At 37.6% G+C, this 27,393-nt stretch overlaps 1 protein-coding gene across 21 annotated transcripts in view; it reads right to left on the bottom strand.

Annotated features, from left to right (window-relative positions):
* Grip1 (glutamate receptor interacting protein 1) overlaps window positions 1-27,393 on the bottom strand; it is a 666,343-nt gene that overhangs the window by 134,811 nt on the left and 504,139 nt on the right. For all 21 annotated transcript variants that reach the window (XM_078053199.1, XM_078053198.1, XM_040280352.2 and 18 more), the window contains 2 exons: window positions 2,383-2,518; window positions 456-601 (listed from right to left, as the gene is read on the bottom strand). In XM_078053199.1, coding sequence (XP_077909325.1) covers window positions 456-601; window positions 2,383-2,486 — 250 coding nt within the window. In that variant the 5' untranslated portion in view covers window positions 2,487-2,518. The remainder of the gene's footprint in view (window positions 1-455; window positions 602-2,382; window positions 2,519-27,393) is intronic.

Here is a 27,393-nt window from a genome sequence, read left to right as displayed (position 1 = left end):
TATCATTTGATAATAATGTGATCTGAAATTATGTTTATGTTTCAGACATAAACATATCTATACAAGAGTCAATATAAAACATGCTTTCCCTAAATCTGAGTGCAAAATTTAGTACCCTTAATGCAGACTATATATTATATATATAAATATATGTGTGTGTGTGTGTGTGTGTATATATATATATTTATATAAATAAGACTTTACATACATAAGTGTTGTAAAAAGATCACATCACATTAATAGAACATGGGCCCTGGGTAATTTCATTGTTACTTATTCTCTTTTTATTTTTTCTGAGTGAGGCTATATATTTCTCAAATCAAATACTTAAAAATATCAAGTTTGCTTTGACCTTGCTGTAATGAGACACTGGTGGCAAAAGGGAACAACAGAAGCCAGGTGCTTTAGGAAGTGATGTGGTACCCCCTACACTGCCCCAGATTGTGTTTACTCACAGACTGGCGGAAGCTCATATTCCACTTCAAGAACCACTCTCTCTCCAACATTCTTCAGCAAGCTGATGATCTCATCATGGCGGAATTTGGCCAGGTTGATCCCATTCACAGCTTTGATGTAGTCACCCACATCTAGCTGGTCACTTCTGCAAAATAGACAGTGTTAATTCAGTGGCCCATCTTCTCCACAGGCCAGTCTGGATCTATTTTTCACTTTCCACTCATGAATAAGCAAGTTTAGATGGCAACATAGTAAAGTCCCTGCTGCTCAGGAGGTGACTGGTTCCTGAGGGCAGGGGTGTAGCACAGTGTCAGTGGGTTCTGTTTTCTCAGCTGTCACATTTTAGAAATTCTGCTCTGGGTATGCCATTATTTATGATTTCCCCTTAACCTTTTTATTTTTAGAAGCACCATAAAACAAAATAATTTTTATTTATTTATTGAGTTGCTCAGCCCTTAAGGGGCTGATTCTCTAGGAATAGATCCAGATCCCAGATACTTCAGATCTTTTTCTTTTTAGTCCCTCTCATTTTTGCTGCCTGCCTTTTGGACATGTCATGGGTTACAATATTGTTACTGGGATTTTATCCAGGGCCAAAGGAAGTCTCTCAAAGTCTGAAGGAGAAGGGTTAAGGTGCTCATATTCCTGTCAGCCTCTCCTATGAGTAATACCTTTGCATCAGGGAGCAATCAGCTAGATTAAGCTTATAAACTGGATATGTGGGTTGATTATCAAAAGTAGTCACTATTTCAGATGATACTTTATAAGACAAGAACTCTAAACTTGGAATTACATGGACAAGAACATTAGTGTCTAGGATTTAAGGACCCCTGATCTCACTTTTTTTTTTTTAAGAGAGAGAGAGAAAGAAGAGAGAGAATTTTTTTAATATTTATTTTTCAGTTTTCAGTGGACACAACATCTTTATTTTATGTGGTGCTGAGGATGGAACCCAGTGCCCCGCGCATGCCAGGCGAGCGTGTTACCGCTTGAGCCACATCCCCAGCCCCTGATCTCACTTTTATTGGGGGGGGGTATCAGGGATTAAACTCAAGGGCACTTGATCACTGAGCCACATCCCCAGCCCTATTTTGTATTTTATTTAGAGACAGGGTCTCACTGAGTTGCTTAGCACCTTGCTTTTGCTGAGGCTGGCTTTGAACTCACGATTCTCCATCCTCAACCTCCCAAGTCCCTGTGATTACAGGCATGCACCACCACACACAGCCTGATCTCACTTTTAATAAAGCTCAATATTCCATCTTCTCTTGCTGAGGTAAATTTAGAATGTATCTCTAAAGCAAGCCCACCCCTGCCCAGTATCTAGGACGTTCTGCCTTTACAATGTGAGAATAATTTGCAGTTCATGGGAAGAAGGGCAAAGTGAGAACTTCCCCTCCAAGTCTTCTGTCCTTTGGAAACCATCTCTTTATCTTGGTGGAAAGGGCAGTCTCACAAGCAGAAAATCAGAAAAGCAAATTTTTTACTTGGAAATGGGACATTGGGCCTCCCACTCTTCCTGGCCAGCCCTGTCCCCCTGTGGACGCATCCCTGGATACATAACATGGGTCATCTACTTCACTTTGAGATGATCTCTGTGTCTCATCCCCACTGCAGCCCGTCTGCTGTTTGATGGCACATTTAGGTCTAGATCCATATATATGTTAAAATTAAAATCTTATCAGAGGCTGGCTGCCCCTTAAATGACATAAGAAACCTCCCTAGTGACTTCATCATAGGCCAGAAAAGCCACTGGCAGGCCGGGGGAGCAGCTTCTGAACTGTGCCCTGCTGAGCTTCTAGGAGGACGTGCTGCCTGGCAGATGGCACTGTCATTTATTTATTAGTGACCTTTTCTGATAGAGCTTTAATTTTTGAATTAATTACACCCCACGTCTCTTTCCCATTTCCCCACAGAGGCAGTTACCTAGCAGCGATTCCTCCCTGCCGCAGGTTGGACACCCGTGGCTTGCCATCCTTGTCAATTCCTCCGGACACTGTCAGACCCAGGGTGGTGCCTTCCTTCTTCATCAATTCAACCACAGTGGAGCCCTTGAATTCCTCTGTAAGAGAAAAGCGTTTGTCCTATTAAATGATTAGGTGACTTCTCCCCAGAAACTCTTTTCACTTTTTCTTCCATGAGAAAAGATATCCATGGTCTCCTTCCATTGTAAGCTGAAAATTTTCTCATCAAGAGGTATGCACCGATAGCATCAAAGGCAGATATTCCACAAGGGCTTATTAACCAGCACCAGTGGGGTAGTTTGCTCTAAGTTGGCAATAAATAGACTTATATACCAATGATGATATTCAGCTTCTGTTTCCTACCGTTCCCTAGTGACTTTCTCTGAATTCTGTCCTTGTAACTCCAAAAAGAACAGCTGAAAGTCCTAAGAAGTTAGAACAGGATTTTAAATAACAATACAAATGCATATTGTGTAGTAACAGACTCCAAGTTCCTGACATATTTCAGCAGCCAACTGACAGGAGAAGAGAGCTCTCCACAGGTTCAAGGAAAATATTATCAACTTTCATTTTTTTTTTTTTGTCATTTACAAACCCAGCACCAAATGGCTCATGCAACGACTGATACGATTTCTTGCTGAATTTGTCTCAGTATGGCAAGGCAGTGTTGGTCCTCGGAATTTCAGGGTAACTGCTATCAATTTATCAATATGCAACAAAATTGTAAAATCTCACAGATCTTGTGGGAACAATGTCTTTACACCAAGGGGGAACTCAAACCTTTTCATTTGTCACAAAAACAGAAGGTAAGAAAATATTAAGAATATTTTTCCTTTCAGAAATAAAAATGAGAAGTCAGTATTCACATATCCAGAGGCTAATTATGATAAATAGTGTTTTAGAACTCCTATGATGTTACTCTTCTCTTTACTATTTGCGATCTTTCTGGATACAAATGGGGAAACTAGGTGCTTTCCCATCTTCTCCAAAATCAAAGGCCTGCTTTGACCCCAAATTTCAGGGTTATAAACTTTTGGAACATCAAAGACACTTATATTAAAATGCAAGAATAGACTTGCTTTTTCAGAGTCAAATTAAAAAAAAAAAACGATTGCATACCTCCATCCTTTTCTTAATTACATATAACAGTTCATTATAATTTTAAAAACCTCTATGAATGCTTATCATCAAGGTTTTAAAATTGTTGCTGCTGGTATATAATTCTACTAGGCAATAAAAAAATTCAAATCAGGGAAAGAAAGAACCTTTCATCTAGCCTACAGAGAAGAATGGAGTGCTTGGGGAAAGGAAGCAAGGGTCATCAGGTCACTCATTTCCTTAGTGCCACAGAGAATGTCATTCCAGGCAGGGCAGTCAAGGTTTCCAGGCTCTGTGATGCCCGTGTCCCAGCCCACCATTGCTGGAGGCCTGCTTTGACCCTTCAGTCTCACAGCACTACAGGTATGAGCCGACGCTGCCCTTCAATGCAGAAGCTGAGGAAGAGGGTATGAATGCTTATGATGTCAGCTTCATGCATTACATTTTATATGAGAGATCAAATAAGGATTGAAATTCAAGAACCCAAATTCTTATCAAGTGCATAAAAGTTCAAGTTCTTTTATATTTTTTGCCAGAACCATTTGTAACCATGTCCATTGCTGTGCTTTTCACCTGTGTCTCCTTAAAACAAAATAGCCCCTCACATGCACATGGGCCCAGATGATATTTGAAGAGATGAACTTAACAAATAACCCCTATAAATCCTGTTGGTAGAAGCTAGGGTGTAAATTTTTTAAAACTAAAGTTAAAAATTAAAGTAATAAAGATGACAGAAAAAAAAATGGTGGGTGACTATTCTCACCACAGAGCATAGAATTGCCTAACAATTTTTGCCCAAAAAAGAATTCTTTGCATCTTCTTGGATTATGCAGAGTAATCCTGTATATTTAAACTTTTGGTTTTAGAAATTCCTTTCTTGTTCTATTTATTTTATTTTATTGTACTAGAGATTGAACCTAGGGGTGCATAACCATGAACCACATCCAATGCCCTTTTTATTTTGAGACAGCATCTTGCTAAGTTGCTTAAGACCTTGTTAAGTTGCTGAGGCTGTCTTGAACTTGTGATCCTCCTGCCCTGGCCTCCTGAGCTGCTAGGATTACAGGTGTTCACCACTGTGCCCAGCTATAGACCTTTCTTGAAGCATGGGAAGCATAGTGTTTTTTAGAGCCTGGTCACAAATTCACAAAGACACAATGATGAAACAGTAATGCCAGGCATGTGAGAAGTAAGTTTCCATTTATAAAAATTTTGTCCCTACTCATGTTTTCAAGAAAATGCTTCTTGCATAAAATGGGACACCATCAAACAGGTTTGGAAGCAGTCTTTATGGCAGAAAGAAAACAGTGCAGTTTTGTCTTGAAGGAAACCAAGCCCTTCCCAGGTTTCTTGCTGAATCTTAAAAGTCTAGAAAAGATCAATAACTATTTTAATTTATTCTTTAAAATATAAATCCATTGATCTGGCTACTCTTTAAACTGGTAACAGTCAACTACCTTACCATTTAAAAATATTTCAAATCTTTTTCTAAGAGCTAGTTTTAATAACAAGAAAGAAAATATTTATGCCCCAGTTATTGGAGCAATTTATACATTCAATAACTTACTGAATGTTACTATGACCCAAACATTGAAGCACAAAGATGAAAAAAAAAATGAAGGCCATTATTATCCTCAGGATGCTCAGCCTAGTCACAGAGGCAGAGTCAAAGGCCATTAAGCCACAGGGCAGGTTGTGAGGAAGGCAAGCACAGAGAGTCCTGGAAACAATGTCAACCAAAGACTTGAGGTTAATGCAACATTTATTTCACAGTTTTGTCTTCTGACAGATGTGTTGTATTTATTGATTAGGATTAGCTGAGCAGAGCAGACCAAAGAAGGGATATATAAATTAGGTAACAATTCAGGAGTAAATGTACAATATTGTTGCAAGAAAATGCACTGAATCACAAGAATGTTGACTGCCAATAAGTATCTTTAGTCCCAAAGGAATTGACTAAATTCATTATGGGTGTTTCCAAAGCAGGTAGGAGAGAAGAGGTGGTTGGAAAGGGAGGAACCTGCTTCTGGAGTTTGCTTTCAGCTAACCTCCATTCTCTGCTCAGGTAATCAATCATTTTATGTCTTTTTTGGCGTTTAATGTTTGCATAATGATCTAATGGCAAAGAGAAATGAAGACAGATGCATTCATTTGCATGAGTTCACTTATATATCAAGGCTTAGCGAATCAACACTGTGGTAAAACAGGGGAACTTGGGCAAGTCAATATGTACTGACAATTTCTTTCTTTTGTGATTTAAATTGCAAATAATCCTTCCCAAATGAAGAGGACCAAACAGCAAACATTATAGTTTTTCCAAATTAGCAAGCAGCACAGAGAACAGATGATGCCCAACCAGCAAGAAATGAGATGGATCTGGATTTGACATTTTCCTTAATCACCATATTTAATTTTTAGAGAAGAAACTACAGGTTTATATCTGTACCACTGCTTACTCATATAACCAACAAGAATCTCACTGATAGAACTGAATTATTTGTTTGCTATTTCTCTTTGGACTTGTTATTCAATCTTTTAAGTTACTGAACTCTAGAAAATTTTAAGAAAAACAACAATGACACTTGGTAATTATGTAAAAGTTTTACAAACAAATTAGAAAATTTAATAGCACAGCTTTTTACAAATTAATATGCAATAATAATACTCAGGTAGATGTTACATAGTTAAACAACAGTCATCTAGAAGTCATGGTAGAAAGAGAAGACATCCCCTTCAATAGCCAAAAAGTCACATCTCCAGGAAAAAAAAAATCATGAAAATGTACAAGAGTTATAGGAAAAAAACCTTAAAAGACTTCTGAGGGATATGAGATCGACATAAATGGAAAGACAATCCATTCCATCATCCAATAAACACTGAATGCTAACCATGTGTCAAGCAGTGGTCTAGGCACTGAAGATAAAGCATCAGACAACATGAACAAAACTCCAGCCATCCAGGAACTAATATTCCAGTGGATGGCATAGCCCAACATAAAGCATGTGTCAGTTCTCCCTAAATTAGTTTATAAAGTTAACACTATCAATAAAAGTCCCCATATGATTTTTCTGGTACAAGATATATCTTACATTATTGCAAAAATAGAACATATAACCTTGCAAAGATTCTGTGAAAAATTGGGTTGCCAACATACACTAGCTCACTCTTTAAGACTGCTGTGAAAGAGTGGAGAGAGCCTGCTCATGACACCTCTGTGAAAGAGACAATAGAATTATGATTGGATGTCACACTACCAATCATGTCTCCCTGAGAGATTGTAAAAAGTACCAGACTTGAAGATGCAGGAGACTGGAGTGGGGAGGCCGGAAAATTCCTCAGCATCGGCTTCCCAAAATTAGTCAGAGTCTAGATTTGCTCGGATATGTGGAAAGATAAAACAAAGCAAAACAATTAACAAACAAAAACAGAAAGAAAAGAAGTATCATAGGCATAAGGCATCCTGGACCCACATCAGACTGTCTTAGGTTTTGTAACACCACTTTGCATAGAGTAAACGTATGGCATAATAATCACACTTTGTGCTGTGAAAACCTTGGTGTTTGGAATCTCCTGCCTCATTGCTTATATTTTTTTTAATATAAGGGCAGTTACCCCTAATTTTTGACAGAAAGGGCAGTTACCCCTAATTTTTGACAGGTCCCTGAAATTCAGGAACTACATGTGCAAAGCGGATAATAGTAACTTGAGTTGCTGAAAGAGGAGAAACACACAAATTGTGATAACAGAGTGATAAAGGCAACTCAAGAGTAGAAGAAGGGCTGTGACTGGTGAGTCCCAAAAGGGCCCTGCTCTGCCCAGGCCAGCAGTACTCTGGATCTTTCAGAGGAGTGGTACAGGAAGGACAGTCTTAGGTAGGCAAAAGGAAAGAGGGGGGGTGTTAAAACCAGAGCAACAACAAATGGTAGGAATTTTTATGGATTCTGCGGCAGGGAAACACAAGTCTTTTAGTTCCATTTGTAATTCCTCAATGCTGGCTGCATGGGGGAATTACCCTGATAGCTTTTAAAATACTGATGCCTGGGCTCACACTAGTCCAATCCAATCAGAATATCTTGATGGGATTTTTTATATTAAATTTTAAAGACATTTGAGAATCTACAATTATCTCATAGATCCCTTGTGCCCTTTACCTTGTTTTCCCCAATGGTAACATGATGCAAAACTGTAATATAATATCACATCTGGCCTGTTGGCATGGATGAAGTCAAAACACAGATCATTTCCCTCACCTCAAGCATCTGGTTACCCTTTTATAGGGACAGCCATATCCCTCCTTCTCCTATCCCTTTCGTAACCCTGGAAACCCCTAATCCAGTCTCTATTATCATAATTGTGCAATTTCAAAATGTTGAATAAACAAAATTATATACAGTGAAATCTTCAGAGTTGACCTTTGATACTCAGCTTCATTCTGTAGTGATTTGTTCAATATCACTAGACAAATCTAGTGGCAATAGTTCTCTCCTTTTTAACACTGAATGGTATTCCATGGCACAGATAGGCCTGAGTTTGTTTAACCACACACTTACTGAAGGACATCTTGGCTGTTCCCATTTTTGGCTATTATGACTAAAGCTGCTATAAATATTCATGTACAGTTTTCATGTGAACATAAATATTCATTTCTCTGGGATAAATACCCAGGAGCATAATTTGTGGGTCATATGGTAGGCGCATATTTAGTTTTCTAATGAACTGCTCAACCATTTTCCAAAGTAGCTCGACTGTTTCCATTCTCACCAATTGTGTAAGAGTAATTGAGCTTCTCTGCATCCTACAAAGTATTTGGTGTTGTCACTATTTTTTTTATTTTAACCCTTCTGATAAGTGCGAAGAGGTATTTGAGTTTTAATTTTGGAGTATTTATTTATTTATTTATTTGGTAAAATGTCTCTTCATTCCTTTTCCCCACTTCCTGATTAGATTGTTTGCTTTTAGAGTGTTGAGTGTTGAGAATGTCTTATAAGTTACAGATCCTAGTCCTTTGTTGAATACATGGTTTGCAGATATTTTCTCCTAGGCGGTAGACTTTATCCTCATGCTTTTAGAAAGATCTTTCATTGAGACTCTGGTTTTAATTTTGATGAAGTCCAACTGATTGATTTTTTTCCATTTATGGCTCATGCTTTTAATCAAGTCTAGGAACTCTGTGCTAAGCCCTTAATCATCAAATTTTCTCCATTGTTTTCCTTACAGTTTGTGAATATTTTCTATAATTCTTATAATACTATAATGTATATTTTAAGTCTGTGGTCCATTTTGATCATTGAAAGTATGAGGCTTTGGTCAAGATTCTTCTCCTCTTTCTCCTTCTTCTTCTTCTTTTTTTTTTCTTTTTTTTGCTTATAGATTTCCAATTACTCTGGCAACATTCACTGAATAGGCTATTTTCATCTACTAAGTTGCTTTTGCATCTTGTCAAAAACCAGTTGGAGCCAGGCATGGTGGGGCACACCTGCAATCCCAGAGGCTCTGGAGTCTGAGGCAAGTTGGAGGTCAGCCTCAGTAACTTACTGAGGCCCCAAGCAACTTAGTGAGATACTGTCTCAAAATAAAAAATAATAAGGACTGGGGATGTGGCTCAGTGGTGAAGTACTCCTGGGTTCGATCCCTAGTAACTCCTCCCTCCAAAAAACCCAGTTAAGCATATTTCTATGGGTCTATTTCTGGGTCCTCTCTGTGTTTGTTCCGATATACAATACAGTATTTATTACTGTAATTAAATAATATCTTGAAATTGGGCAGAACAATTCTTCCCACCTTATGCATGCTTTTTAAAATTGTTCCTTAGCTTTTCCACATAAATTTTGAAATAATCTCTTCTATAGTTACCAAACTGTTGTTGAGATTTTGATAGAATTTGTGTCAAACTTTTTTTTTATCAACTTGAAAAGAATTTACATCTTTACTCTAGGGAGTCTTCTAGTCCATGAAAGATGGCATGTCTCTCCCATTATTTAGATTGGATTCTTTGATTTCCTTCATCAGCATTTTTTTAGTTTTTAGAATACAAATTTTTTCATTTTGGGAGAATGATTATAAATGGCATTTTATTTTTTAATTTCAAGGTACACATGTTCATTGCTAGCATACAGATATATGATTGATTTTTATATATTTATTTTGTATTCTGTGGCATCACAGAACTTAGATTTATTCTGAGAAATTGCTTTCTTTTTTAATAAATTCATCGGGCTGGGGATGTGGCTCAAGCTGTATTGCGCTTGCCTGGCATATGTGCAGCCTGGGTTCGATCCTCAGCACCACATACAAATACAGATGTTGTGTCCGCCAAAAACTAAAAAATAAATATTAAAATTCTCCCTCTCTCTCTCTCTCTCTCTCTCTCTCTCTCTCTCTCTCTCTCTCTCTCTCTCTCTCTCCCTCTCTCACTGTCTCTTAAAAATAAATAAATAAATAAAATGTTTAATAAATTCAACAGGGTTGTCTATGAAGATAAGCATTTGATCTGCAAGCAGAACCAACTTTATTTCTTCTTTTCCAATCCATGTGCCTTTTACTGACCTTTTTTGCTCTATGCACCGACTGGACTCCCAGCACTATGTTGATTAAGAATGGTGAGAGTGGACATCCTTACCTTTTCCCAGTCTTAGGGGGAAATGTCTCATTCCCCTCTAATTCTATTTTTCTGAGAGCTTTTATCACAAAAGGGTTGAAATTTTGTCAATTGTTTTGCATTGGTTGATATGATCATGTGATTTTTCTTTACCTTGATTTTTTTTTTTTAACTTTGAGTGATTTTTGTAATACTTGCATCCCTGAAATAAACCCCAGTTGGTCATATGATGTAATACTATTGTATGTTGTCGAATTCTATTTGATAATAATTTATTAAGCATTTTTCATCTGGGCTGGGGCTGTAGCTTAGTGGCAGAGCACTTGCCTATCATGTCTGAGGCCCTGGGTTTGATCCTCAGCACCACATAAAAATAAACAAATAAAATAAGGGCATTTTGTCCATCTACTACTATAAAAAATGTAAAAAAATTTCATCTATATTCATGAGTAGTATAGCTTGTAGTGTTCTCCTTTGTACATTTTTCTTTGGTTGTGGTATCATAGTAATAATATTAGCTTCCAAAAATGAATTGGAAAATGCATTTCTTTTTCTGTTTTCTAGAAGAGGTTGTGTAGAATGGTTTTCAATATTTGGTGGAATTTTCCAGTGAAATCATGTGGGCCTGGAGATTTCTTTTTGAGGAGTTTTAAAATTGCAAATTCAATTTCTTTCATAGTTACAGGGCTATTTAAATTATCCTCTTGGTATTGGGTGTGTTGTAATTCGTATTTCCAAGAACAGATCCATTTCAATTAGATCAAAACCTCTGCAGTTGGGGTTTGTTTTGTTGTGTGCTTTGTTTTGTTTTTGCTTTTTTAAAAGTTCTAACATACTGCCAAGATTGAGGCACTAATTTAGGGTTTGGTGTATGAGGAGAGATTGGCAGAAAAGACATGGGGAAGCAAACAGAGGTTTAGACCATGAAGGATCCAAGAAAAGTACTCTGATTAGAGTTTGATAAAAGGTTAGCCTTTAGTTTGTTGTTAGTTGAAGCAATAGTTTGACATTAATGGCATGAAGTGTTGGGGAGAAACACATTCCAGCTGTGTCAAAGAGAACCATTAAAAAGCCACTGCAGTAATATAATGCATTAAGTTAGGTCAGATTATGTCAGCAAACCCAAAAATAAAGAATAGCTCACATATAACAGAAACTTATATTTCTGTTCATAATCCACATCTAGATGGGTGTTTCTGATCAGCAGTCAACTTCTTTGTGTCTCTGCTATCCCTTAATGCTTTGGTTCCCCAAAACATAGAGATACCTTAAGTTTCATGGTGAAGTGACAGGTCCACTCTGGGTCATTTTATATTTTTGAGAGAAACATAGCCATACTAGATATCTGTTGGACACAACAGTATCTCCTTACTTGAAGCAGTTTAGTTCAACATTTGATCATAATACATTGCTTTTGGTGATGTCCTGTCTTTCCAAAGCTGATTTCTGTGCAATGATAAGAAGCAAATTCCATGTAAAAATCAATGTGAAACAAGAAGTGAGGTTGTCAATGCTTAATCTGATTTGTGGGTTTGAGAATTTGTACCATGTCCAACAAACACATTTTTATGGTTACTAGGCACTTGTGGTTTACTTAAGAATGAAATAAACATATTTTAAACTTTCTATTTATGTTTCTCTTCAAATGGTAAATAGGTTGTTTGGACAAAATATGAATTAGGTTGTTTGGATTTAACTACTTCATAAATTGAACTATTGTATTTCATTTGGCTTGGGGTGCTGAAAAAATTTTACTGAGGCACTAGGGTTCTGTGAATAGAGAAAGTATGGGATCTTCTGCACTAGGAACATATCCTATCTGTGTTCAGTAGAGTGGGGGGGAAAGAGAGCTGAGGTAAAATCCATCACTGGCCTGCAGATACTCTCAAGGGTATGGCTTATTCCATGTTCACACCTAACTTCAAAGAAGACTGAGGGTTAGAGTCTTGACAGGTTCCCAGGCAATAAGGTAGGGTGGATTTGGGGGGATGGGTATTTGACTATGTCATATATAGGTAATGCCTGAGAGACTAAAATATACCACTAGTTATATGGGTGGCATGAACTGCAGATATGTTAATGAAGAGAAATTCCTTTGAGTTAGAAACCAATTAGGAAGTGGGGAGCTAGGAAGAGGAGGGTCAAGAAGACCTCAAGTTTTCCAACTTGCATGATTTGGTGGGTGCTGATGTCCATCACTGAGAAAGGGAAGCTAGGAAACAAAGGAAGTTTGTAGAGTTGTGAATGATTGGAACAGAAGCCAATATTCAGCACAGTATTGAGTAAGAGAATCTCACTGAGAATTAAGTACCAGGCTGGAAATTTAACCTTAGTTTTTGTCAAGTTCCAAAGTGGTAAGACCCTCACTCCATAGATACACCACAAAAAGAGAAAACGTGTGAAAAAGGAAAAAAAAAAAAAAAGAGAGAAAGTGTGGTAAAGCAACAATAGACACATGTTCAGCAAAAGAGGCACTGGTAATGCTCCTTACTCTTTGAAGTTCCATCAAGTGCATACATTTTTTAAAATACCATGAACAGCAAAACAGAAATGCCATCAATGAGAACTCCCTATAGTAAGTCACAAATTTTGAAATGCTGATGTCAGAGACAGTGTTTTGTTCTCTGCTGTGTCTCCAGGGTCTGGAATGGGGCCTGGAACGTTTACACCCTAGTAACTGCTGAGGGCATGAGCACATCAGTCCTGACACAGGGCATTATGACAGGGCAGTGAGCAGTTTATGACAAACAGAATTATGGCTTCATGGTGCAGATGCAGAATGATAAAGAGCAGAGTCTGAACAGGAGCAGAGTTCCTTTCCTAGGCTTGTTGGTTGGTCATTTTAACTGATGCCATAGCAAGGGGGCTGGGGCTTATATCAGAATACAAGCGCTATATCTGCGTACTAATTTTGCAAAGAATATTAATGCTTACACTACAGTTTTATCTGTATATTACTTTTAGTGGTAGCACTAAGAATTTGTATCCCTCTCAGGAAATAAACAGATGCTTTTTCCAATATTCATTTCAAGCGCCTCCTAATATTGCCTGGTTCAGCAAAGCTGCAGGGATCAAAGCTGGGTTTCTGTGATAAACGGCATTTTTTCAGTTCTTGCACAGGCTAACAGAGAAAAGGTCTTCTGGCACTTTCTACTGCTGTGTCACGACATGAGGGATGTACCAGAATTTTCCTCATCCCCTGGGAACATGAGCATAAATTAGATTAGTGGCAGGGATGAACAGTATATAAATATTACCCAGCACAAATATTCGTGTGAAATAAAATTATGATCAGAATTTATCTCATGCAGTGAAGGGGAATGCTGGATTAATATCTATATGTTTCTACTTGGAGCATTAAAAAAAAAAGGAAATCTACAAACATGCAGTGCCAAATATAAAAATCAGTGACTCCTAAAGTATGTGACATTTAGATCAGGGTTTTCAAATGTATTATCCTAGAAATTTTTTTTTGTTTCTTTTTAGTGATACATTACATTAGAATTCATTTTGATATAATTTTTTAAAAATCACAGAATATAATTTGTATTTAGATCAGTTTTTAAGAGAATACATAGATGTGGTCTCTATTGCTGGTACAACTGATTCGGATACCAAATATCTCCTAAAGCATTCAGTGAAAAAAAAATCATTGTTTTTAAAATATGAAAAGTAGAATTCGTTTTGTCTTCCACTTCTCAAAAATCAGTTATTTGTCAAAATTTGCCATTAGTCTTCCTGGTGTTAATAATTGATTAACAAGGCATTTGACCTTTCTGAAGCTTAGTTACCTCTAAAATAAGGATAACAACAGTACCTATGTTCCAGGGTATTTTGAAGACTAAGTGACATATTTCTTATAAGTAACTTATAATCTGTCACATAGTGTTTATCTAAGCCATGACATTACTGTCATTATTATTATTTTTATATTAGAATATTATAAGTATGCAGATTCTCAATCTTCTACTGTATTTTAATTGCTATGAACATTAGACAAAATAATTAGTAGTGATATTTAACTGTTGGTGGAATCAGGCTATTTGAAGAATGTAATGAAATTTGTGGACTCATTCTAGAAAAGTTTTATATGTGATTTCAGGGAAATTCATTCTTAAGTAGGGATTACTCTAGAGTCCATCTAAGAACTTGATAGTAATAGCACCCAAATCTATTAGTCCTATATTCCTATAATCATCTAGTGATCTAAATTAAACCAGAACTCAAATTATTAAGAGATAGGAAGTGGCTCATCTCCCCTCTTCCAGAGCATGACTGGCCAAGTGATACGCAATCAGTCACAAGAGGCCATAACCAGAAAAGGCATTGGCAAGAGATCTAGAAATGGTGCTACTTCTAGAATTCCAAGCAGTTTTCCTTTGGGAAAACATATGATCTGTGATTTTAACTTGTAAATAGTTATAGTTGAATTTTTTAAGTTGTTGGCATGATTAAAAATTGGATTCTCCAAGTTAAGCATATTGTTCCAACTTACTTACAGATTATTCTTGATTTCCAGTGTTCCCTTACAGAAGTTAGCTACATTCTTCTTATAACTACTTGTAGACTGTTTTGGACCAAAAATATTTTTGAGTACTTGTAATTGCCAGACTCTGTGTTAGGAGCTAGCATTTCAAAGATAAATGATCACAGTTTCTACTTTCCTGTGGGTCACTCTCTAAATATCTAAAAGACAAATGTCTATACAACAACTTCAATGAAGTCCATGACAAAGCCTGGGAGACTGAAAGCTCTACCTGTAGTCCTGGGAAAGTCTCCTGTAGATTACAGATGTACATTTAGAGGTTTAAGTTCTTTAGATGAAAGTAGGTAATTTATTTGTAATATGACTATCATTTCTACCTAATAGGAAGAGAAATGAAAGTATTAAAAATTGCTCAGTAAGTTAGTGTTAATAATAATAAATTAATCAATTTAGTAAATTAATAAAATATTGCTGGAAAAATTCATTTATTTTGCCTATCTGTTTGTATGTCCTGTTTTGATCAATATCTTATGTTGAATAATTATTTGGATATAAAAAAAACAGAGCTACTGTGCCAGGGATAGAATGGTCAGATGCCCTGGTCTGGGAATCCAGCCAACAGTAGGGAGCATGTCTCCTCCAGATGGGCAGGTGAGAAGAAAGGAGCACTTTGGAAGTGAGGGACTATCCTAAGACAGAGACATCAGATGTGTACTGAAGATAGTGAGAAGGAATCTCTGTTAGGTAGCCGAACCATTGTCCCAGAGAAGAGGCTAAATGCCTCTGTGCTCTTGCTTCTTCAAAATGAGAGAACAATGCTTGGAGTCCCATACACCATGGAAAAGAATGGAAAAAAGGTAAATTCTTCCATGAATCAAACATCTTAAATAATCAGGTGAAGTGGATATTTGGTTGGCCTCTTCCTTTCAGGAATATCCAAGAACCTACCAATCTAGCATGAGCTACACTACCTGACTGAAAACAGAAATTAAAATAAAAAAATTCTAGCTACTTAAGATTATCCATCATTTTAAGGCAGTTTATACTTTTCATAATGTTCTCATGTCCATTATCTATTTTTATTTATTTTTTTTTTAGTTGTAGTTGAACACAACATCTTTTTAAAACTTTATTTATGTTTATGTGATGGTGCTGAGGATCGAACCCATGGCCTCGCACATTTGAGGCAAACGCTCTACCGCTAAGGCACAACCCCAGCCCCATTATCTTTTTTCACTTTCAGAATAACCCTGAAAGGAAGACAATACTCCCATTTTGGGGTTTAGGGAAACTGACACTTGAAAATCAGGGTTCTTTTCTTAAGTGGCATTTTGAATCTATTTTAGGTCCATGAAATTCCCTCCTCATAAAACGGCATGCTACACATTTTTAGACTCATCATAAAGTAATTGCTGAACAGTAGACATAGGAATATGTAAATGAAATGCTATTGAGAAAAGGATACTATTGAAAATACTATTGAAAAATAAGGCTGGTCTCTGGCAGACTCCAAGCCACTAGGGTAACAGTAAATCAGTAGCTCTCATTTGTTACAGATGCCTGTATGTCAGGAGTATGACTTCCCACTTGTTTTATGAGATTTGATCCATTTTAAATAAAGGAACAGATGGAAAACTAATAGTGCAGTCGGTGCAGATAACCAAGAGGCAAGCCATCGCGGAGCCCTGCAGACTCTCCACAGGGGAGCCAGGAAGCCTGCTGCACAGTGAGTTTGAGTTTTATTATAGCCCTACTGAGGCCCACCGGGATGCAGGATGGAGGAGGCTGTGCCATTCATATCAAGGACACTCTCATATACTACTTTTGGCTTTCTTTACCATATGGGGAGGAGGGCAGTGTTCTCTTCTGGCCCCTTTTCTGGTCAAAAGTTTACTTTATTCTCCAATAAGAAACAACTATATTCTTGCCCCTAGAAAATTGTTTCCCATTAGGGTGAAAAGTAAGGAAATGAGTAGACAAACCAGTCACTGCTACTTCCTCTTTGGTTCCATTCTTTATATTAATACTTCAATCACCATATGTAACACTATCTTATCCAAATAAAACTACCTTCTAGTCTCACTCTATTTCAGATGCTTTTGTCTTTTTTATCTACCCATTCATCTATCCATCCATCTACCTTTCCATTGAATATCTATGGATCATTTTCTAAATGCCAGGTACATTGATATCTTGTTTAAAAAAAAAGATACAGACTTAGTTCCTGCTCTCAAATAATTTTTATTATAGTAAAAATTAAAGTTCTCAAGCCATTGAAGAGCTTAACAACATGATCAGTAGTGATTGGTAGAACAAGGGCTTAGTCTGGGGACAATTAAAGACAGCCACCTAACAAATATTTACAAAGATTCATTAAGCCCCAGAAAAACTGGCATATTGCTTTGGGAAAGTCACTAGGCCCTCCCTATGCCTTAGTCTCTAAACTTTAAAATAAAAAAACTGACTATATGTCTTAAAAATTATCATATTTCAGGCTGGGAATGTAGTTCAGTGATAGAGCATTTATTCAGGATGTGTGAGACCCTGGGTTCCATCTCTGGTATTACAAAAAATTTTTAAAAAATAAAATAAAATAAAATTAAAAATACTATATTTTGTTGACTTCAAAATGCCATCACTTATAAGATACTATTTTATTTACCAGTAAGAAAAAATTTATTGTCACTTTTTAAAAAGATTTCTTGCCACTAAGATCTTAAAATTTCATACTTATTAAAGAGAACAAAATATGTATAAATGGATAAGAAAGTGTAAATGAAATAAACCAGTTAAGGTATTTCTCCAACTTCTCCATCCTCTGAATCAGTGTCATTGATGTCCACATTTTCTATATGATATTGTTTTTCTGTGCTATTAATTACACTGGTGACAAAGCATGACTAGAAGGTGTTCTATAATTGTCCCTGGATGTTCTTCAAGGCTGCTGAGAATCTTACACCAAATTTTGATGCATGTGCTTCCTTGATCCTGTGGGACAGGGTCAACATAATGCATTAGAGAACAATGCAAATTTCTTTCTAAAATGGTCCTTAAAGGTTCATTGCTTGAAACTTTAAGAGGTTGTATTTAATCGTATTTCCATGAATTATAGCTGGTAAAAGTATATGCAGAAAATAATGATGACATCATAACCCCTACGGGCTTAAGTACAACTATCAAACACATCCAAGTCTCACAGGTGTTGAAATGTATTGGGGTTGCAAGTGAGTGGTGCTTAGGATATATAAAATGTGTTTCTCCAAATTCTGTTTTCAACTGAAATTCTTAAGGTAGAAAAAAATAGGTATATATCCCTAAGTATCTGGTCCCACATTATGCTACTCTTATCTGTTTTCTCTCTTGTTCTTTCATGTAAGATTTTAAAAATGTTTCTATTGCTAAAAAAATTTGGGACCCCTCCTGCCCCCCCTCCCCGCCATCAGCTGACAGATATGGCTATTCCCAGTTGTGGCATCCTGTAGGTCTATAATAATAATGCACAGGTTGAGTTACTGACTCTATAATTTCTAAGAACTTCTTTGGCACAAGCTTCATACAAGGTCTTAAGAGATTCCAACAATGTATTCACATAGTCTTTGGTTTTGTCAAACTTGAAGAAGATACTTTTGTATTCTCAAATGGTATAAACTTGAGCACCACAAAACCTAGGTCTTTCTTTGATATTCTAAGTTTATATCCTTGTAGCATTTAAGTTGGCCAGGAGAGTTACATGCATTTGATTTTTGTAGAAACCCAGAATCCTAAGATGACAACATGAAGATTTTTTTTTTCAAGGTTAGATAACTTGCCTAAGGACACATAATGGGAAAATCATTTTGCTAGAATTTTAGACCATCTGTTTTAATTCTATATTCATCTTTCTTTCCACAATATCATCAGTTAACATGAATTGTCTTGGCTTGACCAAATTGCTAGACTCTTATCAAAAAAGTTCCAAATTCTAATAAAAAGTTCTAAGACTATCTTTAATGTAAATATAAAATATTATAACAAAATATTGTTCATGCATGAATCATAAAAGTCACTTTCACATAATGGATAAAAGAATCTTTTCTGATTTGTATTGAGTTAGTGACTTATCAAACCTTTGTTTGGAAGGCCACACCAGTTTCAGAGAATAATTACTTTGTTTTAAAATTCTGGGGAAATATGCCTTAATGAATGTCTAAAGGAAAAAGGTTATTGTCTTTGTTTGTTTTACCTAATCTTTGTTCATCTCAGTGATATATGCTCATACAAGAACATATTTTTCTCATCTCTGAAATCTGGATACATATTTCCTGAAAATATATTACTACTCTATTTCCTTTTTCTACTGCATGTTTCCTTCAATAGATGTATCATGTGGGCTGAATATAATATTCATTCCTGCTATCAAGCATGAACAGAACAGAGGACAGTTTCTCTTTAAAAGTACAATGCCCTACCAATGCCTTTAAAATCCATTTGAGAATATCTCACCAAGCCCACAAGAGCTTTACAATAATTACTTCTTTCACCTAGGTGAAAAAGGACATATCTGTCAACCTAAGAAGTGCAGAAGCAATTAACACCTTAATACTCTACTGGGAAATTGCCTAAATTAGAGAAATAACAGGAATGCTTCATGGTTATTGTATTTATAATATTTAGTTATTAGAATGGCTGTAGAGTCCCTCAGTCATTCCCACATACCCTCCCCAGCCCAACAGAGCCATGGACAGGTGTGTATGCATGAGATGGTATGTTTGGGTGTTTGTGCAGGGTGTGCATATGATCCTTGGGTCACATTCTTCAGAGACTAAATTCAGAAATAGGGCTGACACATGTGCTGATAAAATTAATATGCAAGACTATGAATGTTGTAAATCAATAACCTCTCAGCATACAGAACCTATCTCTGGATTCTGTGCTGTCATCCATGGAGGCTTTATCAGTCCTCTTTCAGCACTGGGCTACTAAACAGAAAGTTTATATTTATCAGTTCTTCTATACACATAGCAGGGCACATTAATAAACTGGGCAGTGAATCAGATGGGTAAAGTCACTTGTCCTTTAACAGCAAGATCCAGAGAGCCTAGAAGTCCAATTGGTTAACTCTCCCTTTTCCTGGTGATGTTAGGTGCCCTTTTGGCTTGAAGTCTAGGTAAACAAATATGGTTAGGATTTTGAGAGACACAGAAATAACAAACAAAGCACAGGTTTCTTAGAAGACAAATAGTAGTAGAGATAAAAAGTATTTCATTCATTTCTCCCACCCTGCCCTCAAGGTTGGCTATTTTATGAGGCACCAGGGCAACTCTTAGAATATTCAAAGAAAATCATATAGGATGCTCTAATTCCTCATTTTTGCACAGGTAAGATCAGGTCAAAAAAAGAAAAAAAACAGAATACATGAAGAAAAACAGGAATGAACTCAGAAAGGTTCTGGAGGAGACTGGGAAAAAAAGAAGGCAGTTCATCCACTGTGTCTGGCAGCTGAACAAAAGTCACAGATGACCTTTAGCATCATCTGGTTCAAGACCTGCCTCTACTTGGTTTCCTTTACTGTGTACCTACTGTCATACCCAGTTCCTCTGTGAACACTGCAGTGGGAGAAATTAACACTTTCTGGTAGCTTCATTGAAGGATAACTGATAGTTATGAAACACTTTATATGACTGACATAGTATGCTGCAATAGGTAGGCTTTGGTGACCTAATGTCCCTAACTCCTCCTTGGCTTTGTTCCCAGCTGTTGATATGGTCATGACATGTGACTTGTATCTAACCAGAAGAATATGGCAAAGGTTCCAGATGTACATGATCATGTGTATGTGATTCTGCACATCATGCTGGAGACTTCCCTGCCTTGCAGGCTGGAGGAAGCAGGCAGCTGTGGGGGACTGAAGACAGCCCCTGGCTCACAACCAGCAAGAAAGTGAAGCCCTGAACTGAATTCTGCAAGTAACCTGAGTGAACTTGAGAGTAGATCTTCCCCCAGTGAAGCCTCAGCTGAGACTGCAATCCTAGCTGACATGTTGATTAGAATTTTGCATGACCCAGAGAGGGCCAGGTATGCTGTGCCTAATATTATGACCCAAGAAACTGTGAAATAATGTGCGTGGTTTAAACTGCTAAATTTGTGGTGATATTTTCACACAGCAATGGCTAACTACTACAGATGCTTTATATATATATATATATATATATATATATATATATATATATATATATATATATATAAAATTAATTATATATATAATTAATTAATTCATATAATCCTCATTATATTCTCATTTCACGAAATGAGAAAACTGGAATATGAGACGTAAGCAAGCAGGGATGGCATTCCAGCATTCAAACAAGGCATCTAGCTCCAGAGCCTGTGTTCCTAACCCTTCTGTACTTCTTAGAAAGTTCTACCTTAGGTTGCATCCAAACCCAATTTCCTATAACTTATCACAACAGCATGAGTCATATATCCGAATGCAGCCTGGATAAACTAAACAAAGAAGGCTGTGTGTAAACTGACAAGTGGAGTACGGGTGTGAAATAGGGCCAAGAGTTATATGTGATACCTTTTTTTTTAAAGGTTCATTTATTTTTTTTTTAGTTTTCGGCAGACACAACATCTTTGTTTGTATGTGGTGCTGAGGATCGAACCCAGGCCGCAAGCATGCCAGGCGAGCGCACTACCGCTTGAGCCACATCCCCAGCCCTATATGTGATACCTTGTGGGCTGCCTTCAGCCAGGGGAATGATGATGGTTTATTAACTGGTAGCATATGACTTCTAGTTCTGCCTCTAAGATCATTGAGAACATATCAATCATTTTTTATATGACTTGAAATACTTGAAACCATGGATCATTTTTGTTTCTAATCCTTGATTTTCTCCTGCCCATACAAATGGTGAGAGCATCTCATTTTTGTTGTTCTTTTTGGCAGATGGTCTTCTGGTACATATACAAGTGTAAGAAAGACTGTTGGTTCTGTGTACTATCAGCTGGCAGAGATACCTCTTTCTTTTTTTTCTTATCTCTGGGGCTGTATTTTCTATGCCCACCAAGATATGGTATAGCCAGGCAACTCCAATACACTGACATTCCTTTTTGTCATAGTGGATTTAACAACTTACTCTTTGTAAAGGTCTTTCCTAATAACTTGTAGACAGGATGCAGCATTGTGAGCTGAAAATTTGTGGCTTTGAGGCTCATGAAGAATGATACCCAAAGTCTGCAGAGAGAAGCAAGGTTTTTGGTGGGATGCTACAGGGTTGTCTTGGTACAGCAATGCTCAAATTTCTTAACATCTATTTAGTGTTTATCAAATTTGTGACTTATTCACTGCTAAGAATAGTAGTACATATGTGTGATGATCAGGAATAAAGTAAATCATTCCAGAGCTGTTGAAGGAAATGTTCAGTTTTGGATATCTTATGCTAAAGAGCACTGGCAACTAGCAAAAGAGAACCAGGGTATGGAAACAGTGTTACATACATCAATACTGAAAGAAGGACTGTATCTTCCTTGTTTAAGTAACAACTCTGGGAAAATGTTTTAGGTGTATTGAAGAATCAAATGACCTACTTTGGGAAGGTTCAGAAGAATTAGAAAAGCCAATGAGTCAAGGTTCAGAGGGGGAAATTTCATCCCACTCATATAAGGGATGATAAAAATATTAAAGAAGTTATATGTGAAGTTTTCAATATTTAAAGCAGAATACAAAGGGAAGAAAATGTATGTATGAGCATCTGTGTGTGGTAGATTTAGGGAGTTATTAGTGAGAGATTAGTGAGAGCATGCCATGTCCTGACACTCCCTCTCATCATTTTGTAAGGGATGATGGACAATAATGATGAGATCTTAAAGTAAGTCATGAAAGGAGAATCTTTAATTCAACAAACACGGGCTGCACCCAGCTATGAATCCTGCTAGGCAAAACTCTGTGGGGGGAATTTTTAATAAAGAAATGCTTTCTTGGATTCAAGGAACTGCCATCTTAAATCAGAGATAAGTCTAGAATCCAGGAAAACAATTGCAGAGCAACTTGAGACAGGATGAACTAAGCTGCATAAAGCCTTCAGAAAAATCACAAAATGCTCTGGGTGTTCATAAACAGAAATGCGTATGGAAAGAAGTTGTAGTAGGAGAGCTCCAAATGGAAATGGAATGTGCTACATGGAGATGACACGGGGCAGGAGCATTAGAGGGGTAAGTCAGCTTTATCCCTTTTTGATTTGAGGAGGCAGGGCTGGTGAGAGAGAAGAGTGTGGCATTTAGATGGGAATGTACTTGTAGTGCAGGGTAATCCTCTGACATTGCCCTGGGTAATCCACTTTCCCAGTCTTTGAAATGACACCTGCTCCTCCCTCGGTAAGCCTTTGGCATCCCTTTCTTCTCTAGCTCTCTGTGAGTGACTTCACCTTTTTTATCCCTAAGAAATAGACCCATCAGAGGGGACTCACATATCGTCTCGTGGGAACTCTGGCACCCTCCTGACAGAAGTTCCTCCCTGCCTTTCTTTTTGCAGACTCTGTTTGGACCCCCAGCCTCTGTCCCCTGAGCCTCTTCAAAAGCTTTTCTTTTCCTCCGCTCCCCCTCCCTTGTACAGCGCTCTCCCACTTCACTAAATCAACCAAATCAGCACATGAGCTTGTTGAACCCTTTCATATATGAAATAAGTGTGTGTGTGTATTTATGTTTATATTTATACATTTAAAAAAAATTCCCCCAGATCCCATGTCCCCTCTGGCTGCCATCCCATTTCTGTTCCCCTTGATGGAGTTGTTTGGGAGAGCTGTCTACATTCTCTGCCTCTGTTTACTCAAGCCCTGTTCTCACCTCAGGTTGGCTTTCCCTCACACATTTCCATGGAAACTATTCTCATCAGGTCTTCTGAAACTCCCTCCCCACCAAGTCTCATGGTCAATTCTCAGACTCATGGCATTCATTTTATCATCACTCTTTGACCCAGTGTTTCCCTTCCTCCTCAGCAGCACGTGGCTCTTAGCTTGGATCCCAGGGTACCAAGTCCTCCTGGCTCTCCGCTAACTGCGTCTGTTCCTTGGTGCCATGTGTGGGTTGTCCCTTATTGCTGATCTCTGAGGGTTGGTCTGCCCCAGGCTTGGACCTTGGATCTCTTCTCAACCTACTGGCACTACCTCAATTTCACCCAAACCCCGGGGAAAATACCAGCTACACATTCATAGCTCCAAAATGCATATCTCCAACCAAGCTCTATTCTGAGGCCCCCACTCACCTCTTGCACTCATCCTTTTCTTCCTCAGTAGCTCTCTGTCTCTGTCTTCTTCAAAACGTGGCCCCTTTTCTACTACCTCCAGCTCTACTTCTGCCTCCATTTTTCACTACATCCACCTTCAAATTTTAATCATTTTTCACTATTTCTATGTCCACCATCATATTTTGCCCCCAGTACTGTAAAAGCCTGCTAATTGGTCTGTTTTCACCCTTGTCTCCTTAAAGTCTCTTTTGCATATAGCAGCTAGAGAGGTTAAAACAAAAAAACACAACCCCATCAGTACCTCACCTGCTCAGTGGCTGCAATGACTTCCTGTCACACTCAGCATCCAAGGTCTTATTCCAGCCTACAGACTCACAGGATCTCTCCTGTCTCTTTCTCCAGCCTCTTCTCTTACCAATGTCAGCCTTGTGTCTCCCATCATTTTAGGCTCACACAAATGTGACTGCCTCGTGGTGGCATAGAGGGCATCTTGACTTTCCTTTGGAACACAGCCCAGGCCTTTCTTCCTCCACCATACTCTACGTCTTATGCTAGTTTACTTCCCTTTATTGTGCTCAGCATAGCTTCATCTAATGTTAGAGATGCACTGTTTGCTGCAGGTTTGTCTTCCCCCACTATCATGCCAACTGTAGGGGCGTGGAGGTTTACAGGCCGAGTTCACATCCATGCTCCTGGAATGGCACCTGGCACACGGTGGGTGCTGGATAATTACATGTTAAATGAGCATATGAGGCTCAGTTTGGAGGAATGCTTAGGATCAAAAAATGAGGTTATTCTGTTACTATGGACATAAGGAGCAAGTAAAGGATTGGTTGGACAAAAAAAGGAGCAATGCTGTGAAGCACACATGGGTGCGAGGTGTAGAACTGATGCAGACTGGTTCACATTCCATGTAGAAAGCAGGGAAGCACCAGGCTGCTATCAGAACAACCAGAACAGGGTTGCCCGCTGCGTCAAGTATTTCCACCTAAAATCTGAAGGGGCAGTCCTTAGAACAACTGCTTAATATCTAGCTCAGTAGTAGGTTTTAGAAATGTGTACAAACATTGAAGAGTTATGAAATATTCTTGTTATTTCCTAAACTTTGGGTAAATATTATTCAGTGTTTATCTTTTAACTATAAGTTGATGGTTTTTTTCCCATTTTTTAGCAGAACCCGAAATGTCTTCTGCTCCTGCTTAAATGACGTATTTCTGCTCTAAAAATCAACAACTACTTATTGATGTACCAATAAAGTGCATGGCATTGGAGTTCTCAAACTCATTCCATCTGAGAAGAATCTCATGTTTCCCCAACACTGATGGATGCCATATGATTTCAGGGGACTTATAAACCTTTGTTTTAAATTTTTAGTTGGAAACATATAAAATTATGTTGGGAAAAATAATATTAACATACCAATTCTCAGATATTAAAGTTTAAGAGAAAACTAAGAAAAAGAATCAATTTAAATTTACTGAAAATCATGTTAATTATAGTAAGGCAGAATATATGTAACAAAATTTATGAACATGATATAGGAGGGATTGAACTTTGGGAAGCTGTTCAAAGTCATTTAAGGTGGAAGGATAAAAGAAGAGTTATCAGTGGGCTTCAGAACACAATGCTATAGTAAACTGTATAAGATACTTCTTCACCTTCCCCAATGCCAGTCAAGCAATAAGACATTCACCGACCCTAAGTAAAGTCACTTAATTTTAAAACACTGAATTGAAGGTCTGTCTCTCTAACCTAGAGAATGGGAAAATTAATATTTTTTAGAGCAAAAGCTATTGAAGGAAAAGTCTTTCCATTGTAGCTTTGGTCCTTGTATCCTAGAGCCTTCTTATAAAATGTTTCTCAGATATAGGGGACCGAGTGTACAAAGAGCCTGGCACTGTGCCTGTGTCACCATTCCTTTAACACAGGGGTCTTAGGGAACCTCAAGGCATAGTCTTATGTCACCACAAATAAATTTCAACTAAATTGCACACTAGAGGAAGTATTATTTTAAAATCACTTGCTGAATATGTACCACTTTCTTGTACTTCAGCCATGCTTACTAAGGCATGAGAGAAGTTCAAACAGAATAGACTGCCATTGCTCTGAATTGCTAATGAAAACTACAACACTGAACACACAAATCAAGCTGCTCATTTTGCCCAGCGCTATTTGAGAACTCAGTACATACCCCAGTCACATAGCAAACTGGATCAGGTCTCTGGGGGAAATCCTTAATGTGTACCTGCCATGATAAGTAATAAGTTCTACTTTGCATTGCTCTATTTATAGACTTGAGCAATTTTTCACACATTTTTAAAAACCCTTTTCTATAGCAGAACAGCAGAATGAATCACTTTCATCTTGTCAAGTTTATTGTTAAATGATGTTCAAACGTTTTCTTCAGATGTTAGAGGACTACACAGACATTTTCTGCTTAAACAGAAACAAATGAGGCTGGGGAGAGATCTCTGGCCTTTAAAAAGTTCTTAGCTTTGAGCTGAACTATATTTCATTCATTAGTCCTGGGCAGCAGATAGTTGCCTTAGAAATGTGATATTTGGTGCCTCTTCAAAGCCAATGTGCCTGTATTTGCAGAAGCATTCAATGAAGCAGAAAACATGTGGGAACATTTACTAGTCATGAGGTCATAGAATTGGAACAGAGAAACCTGCTTGGTGGTCTTTGCTTTTTCATTCATTCATTCATTCATTCCACAAGTACTGGTTGAACACCTAACATCTGCTAAGCACTGTTCTATGCACTACAGATATAGTAGTGAAGAAGACGTTTACAATACTTGCCTGCATGGAGCTTATGTTTTACCTATGGACTAAGAGAGATAATGAGAATATGTTTATCAGTTAATTTTAGACAGTGAGGAGTCATATAGAAAAGTTGGGGAGGGGTAGAGTCACAGGCATATACACAGTGTCCCCTATAGTTGTGACTTTCTGATCTTAGAAACCCTTCTCTAAAGAAGTGAGATAATTTAGCTAATTTTTCAAATATCCTAATTTTATTTTGAAGTTTTATCATGTTGTCAGTGAGGGGCTTTGGTAAGTGCATATTTATGCTCCTCTTACCCCTGGATGCTTATGAGGATGCAGGGAAGCTTGACAGCATGGCAAAGATGCTTGGTTGCTTGGTATTTCCTGATGCTGGTCATGTCTCACTAACAGCACAGCCTTGACTTGGTGACTTTGGACAGCATCTATAGCTCCATTTTTTTTGTATGATATTTCATATTTGGTGGGTTCAATAGACTTTGGACTCCCATCCGTGAGACTCATTCATTTCTTAGGATCAATGGTAGAACTAAATAGATGAAGTAGAACTGGGCACAAAATTTAGAGTGAATGTCCTTCATATACCTGGACAGGGATCTAGCTATAAAATCCTAGTCTAAAAGTCACACTAGAGATATGCTATAATAATGAGAATTTAGACTGATGAAGCATCAAATTGTGTGCATAATAAAGATAGGAAAAGGCTGAACAGAGAGGGCAGAACCTTCAAAATTCTTGTCTACTCTTTTAATTTGTGTGATGTCAAGAGTGTGGTATAA

Source organism: Ictidomys tridecemlineatus, chromosome 6, assembly GCF_052094955.1.
Source record: "Ictidomys tridecemlineatus isolate mIctTri1 chromosome 6, mIctTri1.hap1, whole genome shotgun sequence".
Taxonomy (NCBI): Eukaryota; Metazoa; Chordata; class Mammalia; order Rodentia; family Sciuridae; genus Ictidomys; species Ictidomys tridecemlineatus.
This window is presented reverse-complemented; position numbering and strand designations above follow the sequence as displayed.